The sequence below is a fragment of the Heterodontus francisci genome, chromosome 27 (assembly GCF_036365525.1).
Source record: "Heterodontus francisci isolate sHetFra1 chromosome 27, sHetFra1.hap1, whole genome shotgun sequence".
NCBI lineage: Eukaryota > Metazoa > Chordata > Chondrichthyes > Heterodontiformes > Heterodontidae > Heterodontus > Heterodontus francisci.
In genome coordinates, this window is record NC_090397.1 from 30,932,685 (window position 1) to 30,945,416 (window position 12,732).

A 12,732-nucleotide genomic window follows, 5' to 3' on the forward strand; every position below is an offset into this window, starting at 1 on the left:
TTGCACTGGAGAGGGTGCAGAGGAGATTCACCTGCTGGGCTGGAGCATGTCAGCTACGAAGAGAGACTGGATAGGCTGGGGTTGTTTTCCTTGGAGTGGAGAAGGCTGAGGGGGGACCTGATTGAGGTATACAAAGTTATGAGGGGCATTGAGAGGATAGATAAGAAGAAACCTTTGCCCTTAGCAGAGGGTCAATGACCAGGGGGCATAGATTTAAGGTAAGGAGCAGGAGGTTTAGAGGGGAGTTGAGGAAAAAAAATTTCACCCAGAGGATGGTTGGAATCTGGAACACACTGCCTGAAGCGGTGGTAGAGGCAGGAACCCTCAACATTTAAGTATTGAGATGAGCACTTGAAACGCCATAGCATACAAGGCTACTGGCCAAGTGCGGGAAAATGGGATTAGATTGGATGGGTGCTTGATGGTCGGCGCAGATGGTTGGGTTGAAGGGCCCGTTTCTGTGCTGTATAACTCTATGACTATGACTCTAACAAAGGTTTTGAAAACACAGCAGAAAATGTCAGAGGAAGTATTTACAGTGGCAGCTGTCACAGGGGCCAAGCTAGGTGGAGGTGTCAGGTGTTTAGCAGGAGGAGGAAGCAGATCATGGATTAGATGAGTTGAGAGTGTATGGGAACGGGTGGTGGTGGGATATGTGGGCAGGAATGAAAGAGAAACCAGAGAGAGATGTGGGTTCAAGGCAAGGGCAGAGGTGGGTGGGGCAAAGCACCAAAGGCAGAACGAATGGTCTCAATCTTAGTGAAAAACAAGTCCATCTTCTCATGCTCTTTATTAGAAGTCAGAATGGGGCGGGCAGATAATTGAGGCAGTTGGTAGTGGAGGTATCCTGCTCGGCAGGATAATCCTAGAGTAGTGGGTAGTTTGCACAGAGAACAGTGACACCCAGTTGCACTTTGTGGTCCTGCCAGATGTGTGACCAATACTCTCATGTCTGCACCCCTATGAACAGGAGTGGGCCACTTAGCCCCTCAAGTCCATTCCACCATCACAACTTATCTGCCACCTAACTCTATATACCTGCCTTTGCCCCATATCCCTTAATACCTTTGAATAACAAAATCTATCATTCAGTTTTGAAAATTAACAGCTGGAAGAACAGAGTTTCAAACATCTACCACGCTTTGTGCAAAAAAAGTGTTTCCTAATTTCACTCCTGATAGTTCCAACTTTTTGACTATGCCCTCTAATGCTCAGCTCCCCAATTAATGGAAATAGTTTCTCCCAAACTACCCAATCTGGTCCCTTCAACATCTTGAAAACTTCGATTAAATCATCCTGTAACTTTTAAATTCCAGAGATTAGATGAGTTAATTTTTCCTTGTAGCTTAACCCTTGGAGTCCAGGTATCATTCCAATAAATCTACACTGCACTCCCTCCAAGGCCAATATATCCTTCCTACTGTGTGGTACTCAGAACAGCTCACAGTTCTCCAGGCATGGCCTAACCAGGGTTTTGAATAGCTGAAGCATGACTTCCACCCCCTTGTATTTTATTCCTCTAGACGTAAAGGCCAGTATTCCATTAGCCGCTCTGATTATTCACTACCTGTTCATAACATTTTAATGATCAGTGTACCTGGACCCCGAAGTCTCTTAAACTGCCACTGTTTCTAGCTTTTCACCATTTAGAAAAGACCCTGTTCTATCTCTTCATCGATGACCTCACATTTGCCCATAATGAAACCCAGTTGCCACAGTGTCACCCATCCACGTAATCTATCAATATCTCTTTATAATGTTATGCTTCCATCTACGAAGCTTACAAAACCAACTTTTGTATCATTGGCAAATTTGGATATGTGACTTTCTATCCTAAAGTAGTTAATAACTACAGGGAGTAGTTGAGGCCCCAACACAGATCCTTGCTGTTAGAATCATATAAAGTTTAAGGCACAGAAAGAGGCCACTTGGCCCTTAATGTCTGTGCCGGCCGAAAAATGATCCACCCATTCTTATTCCACCTTCCAGCATTTGGTCTGTAGCCCTGCAGATTACAGCACTTGAGGTGCATATCCAGACTCCTTTTGAATGAGGCGAGTGTTTCTGCCTCAACTACCCTTTCAGGCAGTGAGTTCCAGACCCCCACCACCCTCTGGGTGAAAAAGGTTTTCCTCATCTCCCCTTTAATTTTTCTACCAATCACTTTAAATCTATGCCCGCTCATCACTGACCTCTCTGCTAAGGTGAATAGGCCCTTCACCTTCACTCTATCCAATCCCCTCAAAATTTTGTACATGTCAATCAGATCTCCCCTCAGCCTTCTCTGCTCTAAGGAGAACAACCCCAGCCTATCCAATCTTTCCTCATAGCTGCATTTTTCCGGTCCTGGCAACATCCTTGTAAATCTCCTCTGTACCCTCTCTAGTGCAATTACATCATTTTTGTAATGAGGTGACCAGAACTGCGCACACTACTCAAGTTGTGGCCTAACCAATGAGTTATGATTTATACAGTTCCAGCATAATCTCCCTGCTCTTATATTTTATTAGCTGTGGTTAATAAAGGAAAGGAATCCATATGTCTTCTTGACCACCTTATCAACCTGTCCAGCTACCTTCAGGGATCTGTGAACATTCACTCCAAGTCCCTCACTTCCTCTACACTTCTCAGTATTTCCCCATTAATTGTGTATTACTTTGCCTTGTTTGGCATCCCCAAATGCATCACCTCACACTTCTCCGATTGAATTCCATTTGCCACTTTTCTGCCCAGACCATATCTTCCTGCAGCCTACAGCTATCCTCCTCGCTATCTACCACACAGCCAATCTTTGTGTCGTCTGCAAACTTCTTGATCATGCCCCCTACATTTACGTCCAAATCGTTAATATATACCACAAAAAGCAGGGGACCCAGTACAGTACTGACCCTGTGGAACGCCACTGGAACAGCCCTCCAGTCGCAAAAACACCCGTCAACAATTACCCTTTGTTTCCTGCCACTGAGCCAATTATGTATCCTAGATGTATTTCCCTGGATCCCATGGGATTTTATATTTTTAACCAGTCTGCCATGTGGGACCTTGTCAAAAGTTTGCTAAAATCCACGTAGACCACATCTACTGCACTATCCTCCTTGTTACATCTTCCAAAAATTCAATCACGTTGGTCAAACAAGATCTTCCCTTAACAAATCCATGCTGACTATCCTTGATTAACCTGTGCATAAGAGACAGGTCATCCTGTCTCTCAAAATAGATTCCAATAATTTGCACACTACTGAGGTTAGACTGACTGGCCTGTAATTCCTCAGTCTATCCCTTGCTCCCTTTTTAAACAGAGGTACAGCGTTAGCAGTTCTCCAACCCTCCAGCACCACACCTGTATCCAATGAAGATTGGAAAATAAAAACAAGAAATGCTGGAACCACTCAGCAGGTCTGGCAGCATCTGTGAAAAGAGAAGCAGAGTTAACGTTTCAGGTCAGTGACCCTTCTTCGGAACTGAAAAATATTAGAAAAGTCACAGGTTATAAGCAAGTGAGGTGGGGGTGGGGCAAGAGATAACAAAGGAGGTGTAGATTGGATCAGTTCCGAAGAAGGGTCACTGACTCCAAATGTTAACTCTGCTTCTCTTTTCACAGATGCTGCCAGACCTGCTGAGTAGTTCCAGCATTTCTTGTTTTTATTTCAGATTTCCAGCATCCGCAGTATTTTGCTTTTATTTGAGGATTGGAAAATGATGGTCAGACCATCCGCTGTTTCCTTTCTTGCTCCCTTTAACAGCCTGGGGTACATTTCATCTGGCCCTGGTGATTTATCAGCTTTCAAGGACGCTAATCCCATTAATACTTCCTCTCTCCCTATGTTCATCACATCCAATACTTCACACTCCTCCTCCTCAACTACAATATCTGCATCGTCCCCCACTTTTGTGAAGACAGATGCAAAGTATTCATTAAGAACAATACCTTAGTTATCCTCTTACTTTTATTGTATTGATAAAACATCTTTGGGTTCACTTTGATTTTGCTTGCCAATATTTTTTTCATGCCCTCTCTGCTTTTCTAATTCCCTTTTTGATTTCACCCCTCCACTTTCTATATTCCTCTCGGCTTTCTGTAGTATTGAGATCTCGGTGTTGGGCACAAGCTTTCCTTTTCTGCCTTATCTTACCCTGTAAGCTCCTCGACATCCATGGGCTCTTTGTGGGAACATGTTTACTCTGAACACTTTGAATGTCTCCCACTGCTCTGACACTGATTTACCTTCAAGTAGCTGTTTCCAGTCCACTTCTTGAATTATGATCACTACCACCAAAATGTTCACCCACTGCCACTCCTTCCACCTGCTCATCTTCATTTCCTAAAATGAAGTCTAAAACTGCACCCTCTCTTGTTGGACTTGCTACATACTGACAAAACAAGAGTGAATGCATCTCAAGAATTCTGCTCCCTCAATTCCTTTCACACTAAAACTATCCCAGTTAATATTGGGTACTTTTGAATGTTTAGTTTAGAGATACAGCACTGAAACAGGCCCTTTGGCCCACCATCAACCACCCATTTATACTAATCCTACAGTAATCCCATGTGTGATGTAAGAAATGTGGCAACCAATTATATGCACATTCAAAAGTACTTCATTGGTTGTAAAGCACTTTGGGATGTCCCAAGGTCATGAAAGGCACTATATAAATGCAAGCCGTCGTTGTCTTCTATGTGCCACTTGTGGCATTTTCTAAAGAAACCATTGAGGTGCTCATGATTGATCAATACTCGCCAATCTCCCTCTGCATTTCTCTCTGGAATGTCCATTAACTTGCAAACAAGCTCTCTCAAACAACAATGTGATAATGCCCAGATAATCCATTTTATGATTTTGATTGAGGGGTAAATATTAGCCAGGACACTGGGGATAACTCCCCTGTTCTTCTTCAAAATAGTGCCATGTGATCTTTTACGGCCACCCATGGCAGCAGACAGGGCCTCGGTTTAACATCTCAACAGGATAACAATGGGCTTATTCAAGGAGGATCAAAGCCTGTGACACCGGTCATTGTCTTCTTTCCCACTCAACCCAGTAACTGCAATAATAAATGTATTAGTCATGAAAATTTGATTTAGAAGTGTCTGCTAATATAGCTAAATTTACCTTTTTCGTATTTGTGCCTACTCTTATTCCAATTTCATTTTCTAGCAATCTGATTAATCGGATCATGCTTTTGATTCTGAATCAGATTGGTAGAGACTAGAACACAAAAGAAATAAAGCGCATTTAGCGGAATGTGGAGTAAATTTAAACACAGTGGTGTTAATTATTTCAAAGTGAATTTCTGTCACTAACACTTTTAACACTAACATACAATGTAGCGAAGATTTCGGTAACGGACTTTATTAATCATCATGTTTTCGCCACTTTGAGGGGAATTGGTTGGTAAAACTCGGCAGAAGGTATAAGCCCAATACAAATTATCATTTAAAACCTTTTCAATTTTGCTTACAGATTTCCACAGTCCCGGAGTGTGTAATAAGCTATATTTGTAAGACCTTACTGACACAAACTGCACCAGAAGGTGAAAATGTAAACAATGACACCTGGTGGTCTCCTCTCTGGCTCAGTAGGTAACATCTACCATATTACGAATTCAAGCTCCATTTCAGGCTTCAGCTTATACATCTGGGTTTGGCACTCAGTGCAATGTTCAGGTGGGTATCTACGAGCCCAAGACACTTTTCAAGAGCAGGGAGATCACCCGGTATCCAGCCCAGCATGCATCCCTCAAACACATTAAAAAATCAACTGGTAATTCATTTCATTAGTGAATATAGAATCTTGCTGTGCACAAATTGGTAGCCATCTTTGCCTACATAAATCATTGCACTTTAAAAAGTTATTTGCGTAAAGCTGAGAAGTTTCTCTGAAAAAAGTGATCACTGATGCAGTACTGGAGGCGGCAATTCGGCCCTTTGTGCCTGTTCTAGCTCTTTAAAGTAGCTATCTAATTAGTCCGACTCCCCTGCTCTTTCCCTATTGTGTATGCCTGTGAGCTGTGACTGAGACCAAAACCACTCCCGAGGGGGCGCGAACAGACGGAGAGGGAGAGCAATTCAGCATGGAACAGTTTTTCTGAAGCTAATGAATAGGATTAGATAAGACACAGATGATTTGTGCTCCAGAGCACAGCTTGTGGCTTCTATCTGCCAAAGAAAGAATCAGTGAACCCTAAGAATGACTAAAAACAAAGTTGCTGAAACTAGTGCTTAAGGTGGTTCTTTGTATTTGTATTTGTGTTGTAGCACACAAATTGAGTTCTTTGGAAGAGTGCAGTTAGTTACTAAGAAATTGCATCGGTTATAGACCTATATTCAGGGTTGCTTTTAAGTTGTAGGTTGTTTATTTAGGTTGTCAGCATTTTGCAGCTGTATCAGCTTTATTAAAGCTCATCAATTTTTATAAGTTTCCAGGGCCATGGACGTACAGCAAACGAATGCTGCCATAAGCGGAGGAAAGAAAAGTCCGTGAGAGACAATGCCACGTTACGATGCTTTGCTGTTGGTTAAATTGCCCTTATACAACTCCTTCCCTGTAAGTGTCCTGCAGCGTAAAAAGCACATCTCTTGGGTGGAGCCACCATTTCAAATTCTTTAGACATAACAGAAATGCCCGCATGCAGCATGCACCTCCCAAACTTTATATTTGTCTTTGGAAATAAGATCCAAACAATAATGCTTTGTAGGGGTATGTGGGTGGCTCCATCTTGCATTACAAATAATCTCCGATGAAGTTATGGTAGATCTGGCAAAAGGTTTCCTACCTCAACAAGTACAACAGGAGAAAATGCACTATCAATTTTGCCCATTATCTGTTTAGAAGTAACCTAGGTTACAAAGAAATAAACTTTCCAGAAGAACGGAGTACATTCCACAAAAAAGCTAAAGCTCCGTGGCACCCACACTGTGAAAATTTCATCAGTTTCTGAACAACGAACCTTACATTTCTACAGCACTCATGTAGAAAAAATGCTTACATTGAGACGACAAAAAAAATTGTACATGCTGAACAGAAGAGGAAAAGGAAAAAGGTTGGGGGTAAACAGATGTCAAAGCAGAGTCTGAAGGAGGGTTTTCAAAGCAGGGAGAGTGGAATGCAGAGACCTAGGGAGGTGAGGGGAGCATAGTGGCTAAAAGAAAAGCTAATGAGGAAAGAAAAAAATCTTTCATTTAAGTAACACTTCTCCTGTGCTGTGTGTTGGTTTGAGGACATTACATATAAATTACTGAAGTCCCAGGAGAGGAATTGGATAGTTGGCACTTCATTGTAGCTGAAGGGAGAAAAGGAATGAGTGAGCATTTCTGAAGGCTGTTTTCAGATAATCCTCAGATAATAAAGCAGTTCATACCACATGAAGCAAGAACTGAACAGTATCCGGATCTGGGCTGGTCAGGGCAAGTAACAATCAAATCCCAGGCAATGGCTATCTCCAACAAGAGACAACTTAACCACCTACACTTGACATCAAATGGTATTACCATAGTCATGTCCACACCAGCATCATCCTGGGGGTTATCACTGTCCAGAAACTCAACTGGACCAGCCACATAAATGCCATACATACGAAGCAGAACACTAAATAGGTAGTCTGTGCCAAATTGCTCATCTTCTGACTCCCTACAGACTCTCCATGACCTATAAGGCAGAGTCTGGAATGAGGTAGAATAATCATAATACAATCAAGCAGAGGCAACATGGTTTTATGGGGGGGAAAGAGAGGGGGGGGGAAAGAGAGGGGGGGGGAAAGAGAGGGGGGGGGAAAGAGAGGGGGGGGGAAAGAGAGGGGGGGGGAAAGAGAGGGGGGGGGAAAGAGAGGGGGGGGGAAAGAGAGGGGGGGGGAAAGAGAGGGGGGGGGAAAGAGAGGGGGGGGGAAAGAGAGGGGGGGGGAAAGAGAGGGGGGGGGAAAGAGAGGGGGGGGGAAAGAGAGGGGGGGGGAAAGAGAGGGGGGGGGAAAGAGAGGGGGGGGGAAAGAGAGGGGGGGGGAAAGAGAGGGGGGGGGAAAGAGAGGGGGGGGGAAAGAGAGGGGGGGGGAAAGAGAGGGGGGGGGAAAGAGAGGGGGGGGGAAAGAGAGGGGGGGGGAAAGAGAGGGGGGGGGAAAGAGAGGGGGGGGGAAAGAGAGGGGGGGGGAAAGAGAGGGGGGGGGAAAGAGAGGGGGGGGGAAAGAGAGGGGGGGGGAAAGAGAGGGGGGGGGAAAGAGAGGGGGGGGGAAAGAGAGGGGGGGGGAAAGAGAGGGGGGGGGAAAGAGAGGGGGGGGGAAAGAGAGGGGGGGGGAAAGAGAGGGGGGGGGAAAGAGAGGGGGGGGGAAAGAGAGGGGGGGGGAAAGAGAGGGGGGGGGAAAGAGAGGGGGGGGGAAAGAGAGGGGGGGGGAAAGAGAGGGGGGGGGAAAGAGAGGGGGGGGGAAAGAGAGGGGGGGGGAAAGAGAGGGGGGGGGAAAGAGAGGGGGGGGGAAAGAGAGGGGGGGGGAAAGAGAGGGGGGGGGAAAGAGAGGGGGGGGGAAAGAGAGGGGGGGGGAAAGAGAGGGGGGGGGAAAGAGAGGGGGGGGGAAAGAGAGGGGGGGGGAAAGAGAGGGGGGGGGAAAGAGAGGGGGGGGGAAAGAGAGGGGGGGGGAAAGAGAGGGGGGGGGAAAGAGAGGGGGGGGGAAAGAGAGGGGGGGGGAAAGAGAGGGGGGGGGAAAGAGAGGGGGGGGGAAAGAGAGGGGGGGGGAAAGAGAGGGGGGGGGAAAGAGAGGGGGGGGGAAAGAGAGGGGGGGGGAAAGAGAGGGGGGGGGAAAGAGAGGGGGGGGGAAAGAGAGGGGGGGGGAAAGAGAGGGGGGGGGAAAGAGAGGGGGGGGGAAAGAGAGGGGGGGGGAAAGAGAGGGGGGGGGAAAGAGAGGGGGGGGGAAAGAGAGGGGGGGGGAAAGAGAGGGGGGGGGAAAGAGAGGGGGGGGGAAAGAGAGGGGGGGGGAAAGAGAGGGGGGGGGAAAGAGAGGGGGGGGGAAAGAGAGGGGGGGGGAAAGAGAGGGGGGGGGAAAGAGAGGGGGGGGGAAAGAGAGGGGGGGGGAAAGAGAGGGGGGGGGAAAGAGAGGGGGGGGGAAAGAGAGGGGGGGGGAAAGAGAGGGGGGGGGAAAGAGAGGGGGGGGGAAAGAGAGGGGGGGGGAAAGAGAGGGGGGGGGAAAGAGAGGGGGGGGGAAAGAGAGGGGGGGGGAAAGAGAGGGGGGGGGAAAGAGAGGGGGGGGGGAAGAGAGGGGGGGGGGAAGAGAGGGGGGGGGGAAGAGAGGGGGGGGGAAAGAGAGGGGGGGGAAAGAGAGGGGGGGGAAAGAGAGGGGGGGGAAAGAGAGGGGGGGGAAAGAGAGGGGGGGGAAAGAGAGGGGGGGGGAAAGAGAGGGGGGGGGAAAGAGGGGGGGGGAAAGAGGGGGGGGAAGAGAGGGGGGGGAAAGAGAGGGGGGGGAAAGAGAGGGGGGGGAAAGAGAGGGGGGGGGAAGAGAGGGGGGGGGAAGAGAGGGGGGGGGAAGAGAGGGGGGGGGAAGAGAGGGGGGGGGGAAAGAGGGGGGGGGAAAGAGAGGGGGGGAAAGAGAGGGGGGGGAAAGAGAGGGGGGGGAAAGAGAGGGGGGGGAAAGAGAGGGGGGGGAAAGAGAGGGGGGGGGAAAGAGAGGGGGGGGGAAAGAGAGGGGGGGGAAAGAGAGGGGGGGGGAAGAGAGGGGGGGGAAAGAGAGGGGGGGGGAAAGAGAGGGGGGGGGAAAGAGAGGGGGGGGGAAAGAGAGGGGGGGGGAAGAGAGGGGGGGGGAAAGAGAGGGGGGGGGAAAGAGAGGGGGGGGGAAAGAGAGGGGGGGGGAAAGAGAGGGGGGGGGAAAGAGAGGGGGGGGAAAGAGAGGGGGGGGGAAAGAGAGGGGGGGGGGGAAAGAGAGGGGGGGGGAAAGAGAGGGGGGGGGAAAGAGAGGGGGGGGAAAGAGAGGGGGGGGAAGAGAGGGGGGGGGAAAGAGAGGGGGGGGGAAAGAGAGGGGGGGGGAAAGAGAGGGGGGGGGAAAGAGAGGGGGGGGGAAGAGAGGGGGGGGGAAGAGAGGGGGGGGGAAAGAGAGGGGGGGGGAAAGAGAGGGGGGGGGAAAGAGAGGGGGGGGGAAGAGAGGGGGGGGGAAAGAGAGGGGGGGGGAAAGAGAGGGGGGGGGAAAGAGAGGGGGGGGGAAAGAGAGGGGGGGGGAAAGAGAGGGGGGGGGAAAGAGAGGGGGGGGGAAAGAGAGGGGGGGGGAAAGAGAGGGGGGGGGAAAGAGAGGGGGGGGGAAAGAGAGGGGGGGAAAGAGAGGGGGGGGAAAGAGAGGGGGGGGGAAAGAGAGGGGGGGGGAAAGAGAGGGGGGGGGAAAGAGAGGGGGGGGGAAAGAGAGGGGGGGGAAAGAGAGGGGGGGGGAAGAGAGGGGGGGGAAAGAGAGGGGGGGGAAAGAGAGGGGGGGGAAAGAGAGGGGGGGGAAAGAGAGGGGGGGGAAAGAGAGGGGGGGAAAGAGAGGGGGGGGAAAGAGAGGGGGGGGAAAGAGAGGGGGGGGAAAGAGAGGGGGGGGAAAGAGAGGGGGGGAAAGAGAGGGGGGGAAAGAGAGGGGGGGGAAAGAGAGGGGGGGAAAGAGAGGGGGGGGAAAGAGAGGGGGGGGAAAGAGAGGGGGGGGGAAAGAGAGGGGGGGGGAAAGAGAGGGGGGGGAAAGAGAGGGGGGGAAAGAGAGGGGGGGAAAGAGAGGGGGGGAAGAGAGGGGGGGAAAGAGAGGGGGGAAGAGAGTGGGGGAAAGAGAGGGGGGGAAAGAGAGGGGGGGAAAGAGAGGGGGGGAAAGAGAGGGGGGGAAAGAGAGGGGGGGGAAAGAGAGGGGGGGAAAGAGAGGGGGGGAAAGAGAGGGGGGGAAAGAGAGGGGGGGAAGAGAGGGGGGGAAAGAGAGGGGGGGGAAAGAGAGGGGGGGGAAAGAGAGGGGGGGGGAAAGAGAGGGGGGGGGAAAGAGAGGGGGGGGGAAAGAGAGGGGGGGGGAAAGAGAGGGGGGGGGGAAAGAGAGGGGGGGGGGAAAGAGAGGGGGGGGGGAAAGAGAGGGGGGGGGGGAAAGAGAGGGGGGGGGGGAAAGAGAGGGGGGGGGGGAAAGAGAGGGGGGGGGGGAAAGAGAGGGGGGGGGGGGAAAGAGAGGGGGGGGGGGAAAGAGAGGGGGGGGGGGAAAGAGAGGGGGGGGGGAAAGAGAGGGGGGGGGGAAAGAGAGGGGGGGGGGAAGAGAGGGGGGGGGGGAAAGAGAGGGGGGGGGGGAAAGAGAGGGGGGGGGGGGAAAGAGAGGGGGGGGGGGAAAGAGAGGGGGGGGGGAAAGAGAGGGGGGGGGGGAAAGAGAGGGGGGGGGGAAAGAGAGGGGGGGGGGAAGAGAGGGGGGGGGAAAGAGAGGGGGGGGGAAAGAGAGGGGGTGGGGAAAGAGAGGGGGGGGGGGAAAGAGAGGGGGGGGGGGGAAAGAGAGGGGGGGGGGGAAAGAGAGGGGGGGGGGGAAAGAGAGGGGGGGGGGGGAAGAGAGGGGGGGGGGGAAAGAGAGGGGGGGGGGGAAAGAGAGGGGGGGGGGGAAAGAGAGGGGGGGGGGAAAGAGAGGGGGGGGGGGAAAGAGAGGGGGGGGGAAAGAGAGGGGGGGGGGGAAAGAGAGGGGGGGGGGGAAAGAGAGGGGGGGGGGAAAGAGAGGGGGGGGGGAAAGAGAGGGGGGGGGGAAAGAGAGGGGGGGGGGAAAGAGAGGGGGGGGGAAAGAGAGGGGGGGGGAAAGAGAGGGGGGGGGGAAAGAGAGGGGGGTGGGGGAAAGAGAGGGGGGGGGGGAAAGAGAGGGGGGGGGGAAAAGAGAGGGGGGGGGAAAAGAGAGGGGGGGGGGGAAAAGAGAGGGGGGGGGGAAAAGAGAGGGGGGGGGGAAAGAGAGGGGGGGGGGGAAAAGAGAGGGGGGGGGGAAAGAGAGGGGGGGGGGAAAAGAGAGGGGGGGGGGGAAAGAGAGGGGGGGGGGGGAAGAGAGGGGGGGGGGAAAAGAGAGGGGGGGGGGAAAAGAGAGGGGGGGGGGGAAAAGAGAGGGGGGGGGGGAAAAGAGAGGGGGGGGGGGAAAAGAGAGGGGGGGGGGGAAAAGAGAGGGGGGGGGGGAAAAGAGAGGGGGGGGGGAAAAGAGAGGGGGGGTCTCCTTATTTAGGAAGCAGGTCAAAGAAGGTTCACTCGGCTGATTCCTAGGATGAAGGGTTGTCTTATGTGGAAAGGTTGAGTCGGTTGGCCCTATATTCATTAAACTCAATTTAAAAGACTAAGGCGATCTTATTGAAACATACAAGTTTTTGAGGGGGCTTGACAGGGTAGGTGCTGAGAGGATGTCTTCCCTTGTGAGGGAATCTGGAACTAGAGGGGCACAGATTCAGAATAAGGGGTCTCCATTTAAGTCAAAAATGAGGAGGAATTTCTTCTCAGAGGATGGTTAATGGCTAATCTTTGGAATTCTCTACCCCAGAGAGCAGTGGAGGTTGGGTCACTGAATATATTCAAGGCTGAATTGGACAGATTTTTGATCGACAAAGGAATCAAAGGTTTGGACTTGGGTTGAGGTGGGGGGAGGGAGAGACGAGGGGTAGGCATGAAAGTGGAGTTGAGGCCACAATCAGATCAGCCACGATCTTATTGAACGACAGAGCAGGCTCGAGGGACCGAATGACCTGCTCCTGCTCCTATTTCTTACGTTATGTTCTAACACAAGTCAGAAGGTGGACGTAAGTGGCGGCAGAGCAGGAGC

At 51.8% G+C, this 12,732-nt stretch overlaps 1 protein-coding gene across 2 annotated transcripts in view; it reads right to left on the reverse strand.

Annotated features, from left to right (window-relative positions):
- The window catches only part of cog5 (component of oligomeric golgi complex 5), a 204,208-nt gene that overhangs the window by 164,358 nt on the left and 27,118 nt on the right, over window positions 1-12,732 (reverse strand). The window contains exon 1 of one of the 2 annotated variants that reach the window (XM_068059082.1): window positions 5,112-5,192. The exons of the other annotated variant lie outside the window; for it this stretch is intronic. Coding sequence (XP_067915183.1) covers window positions 5,112-5,177 — 66 coding nt within the window. The 5' untranslated portion in view covers window positions 5,178-5,192. Of the gene's footprint in view, window positions 1-5,111; window positions 5,193-12,732 lie in introns of those variants that run through there. 2 annotated transcript variants of the gene reach the window in all.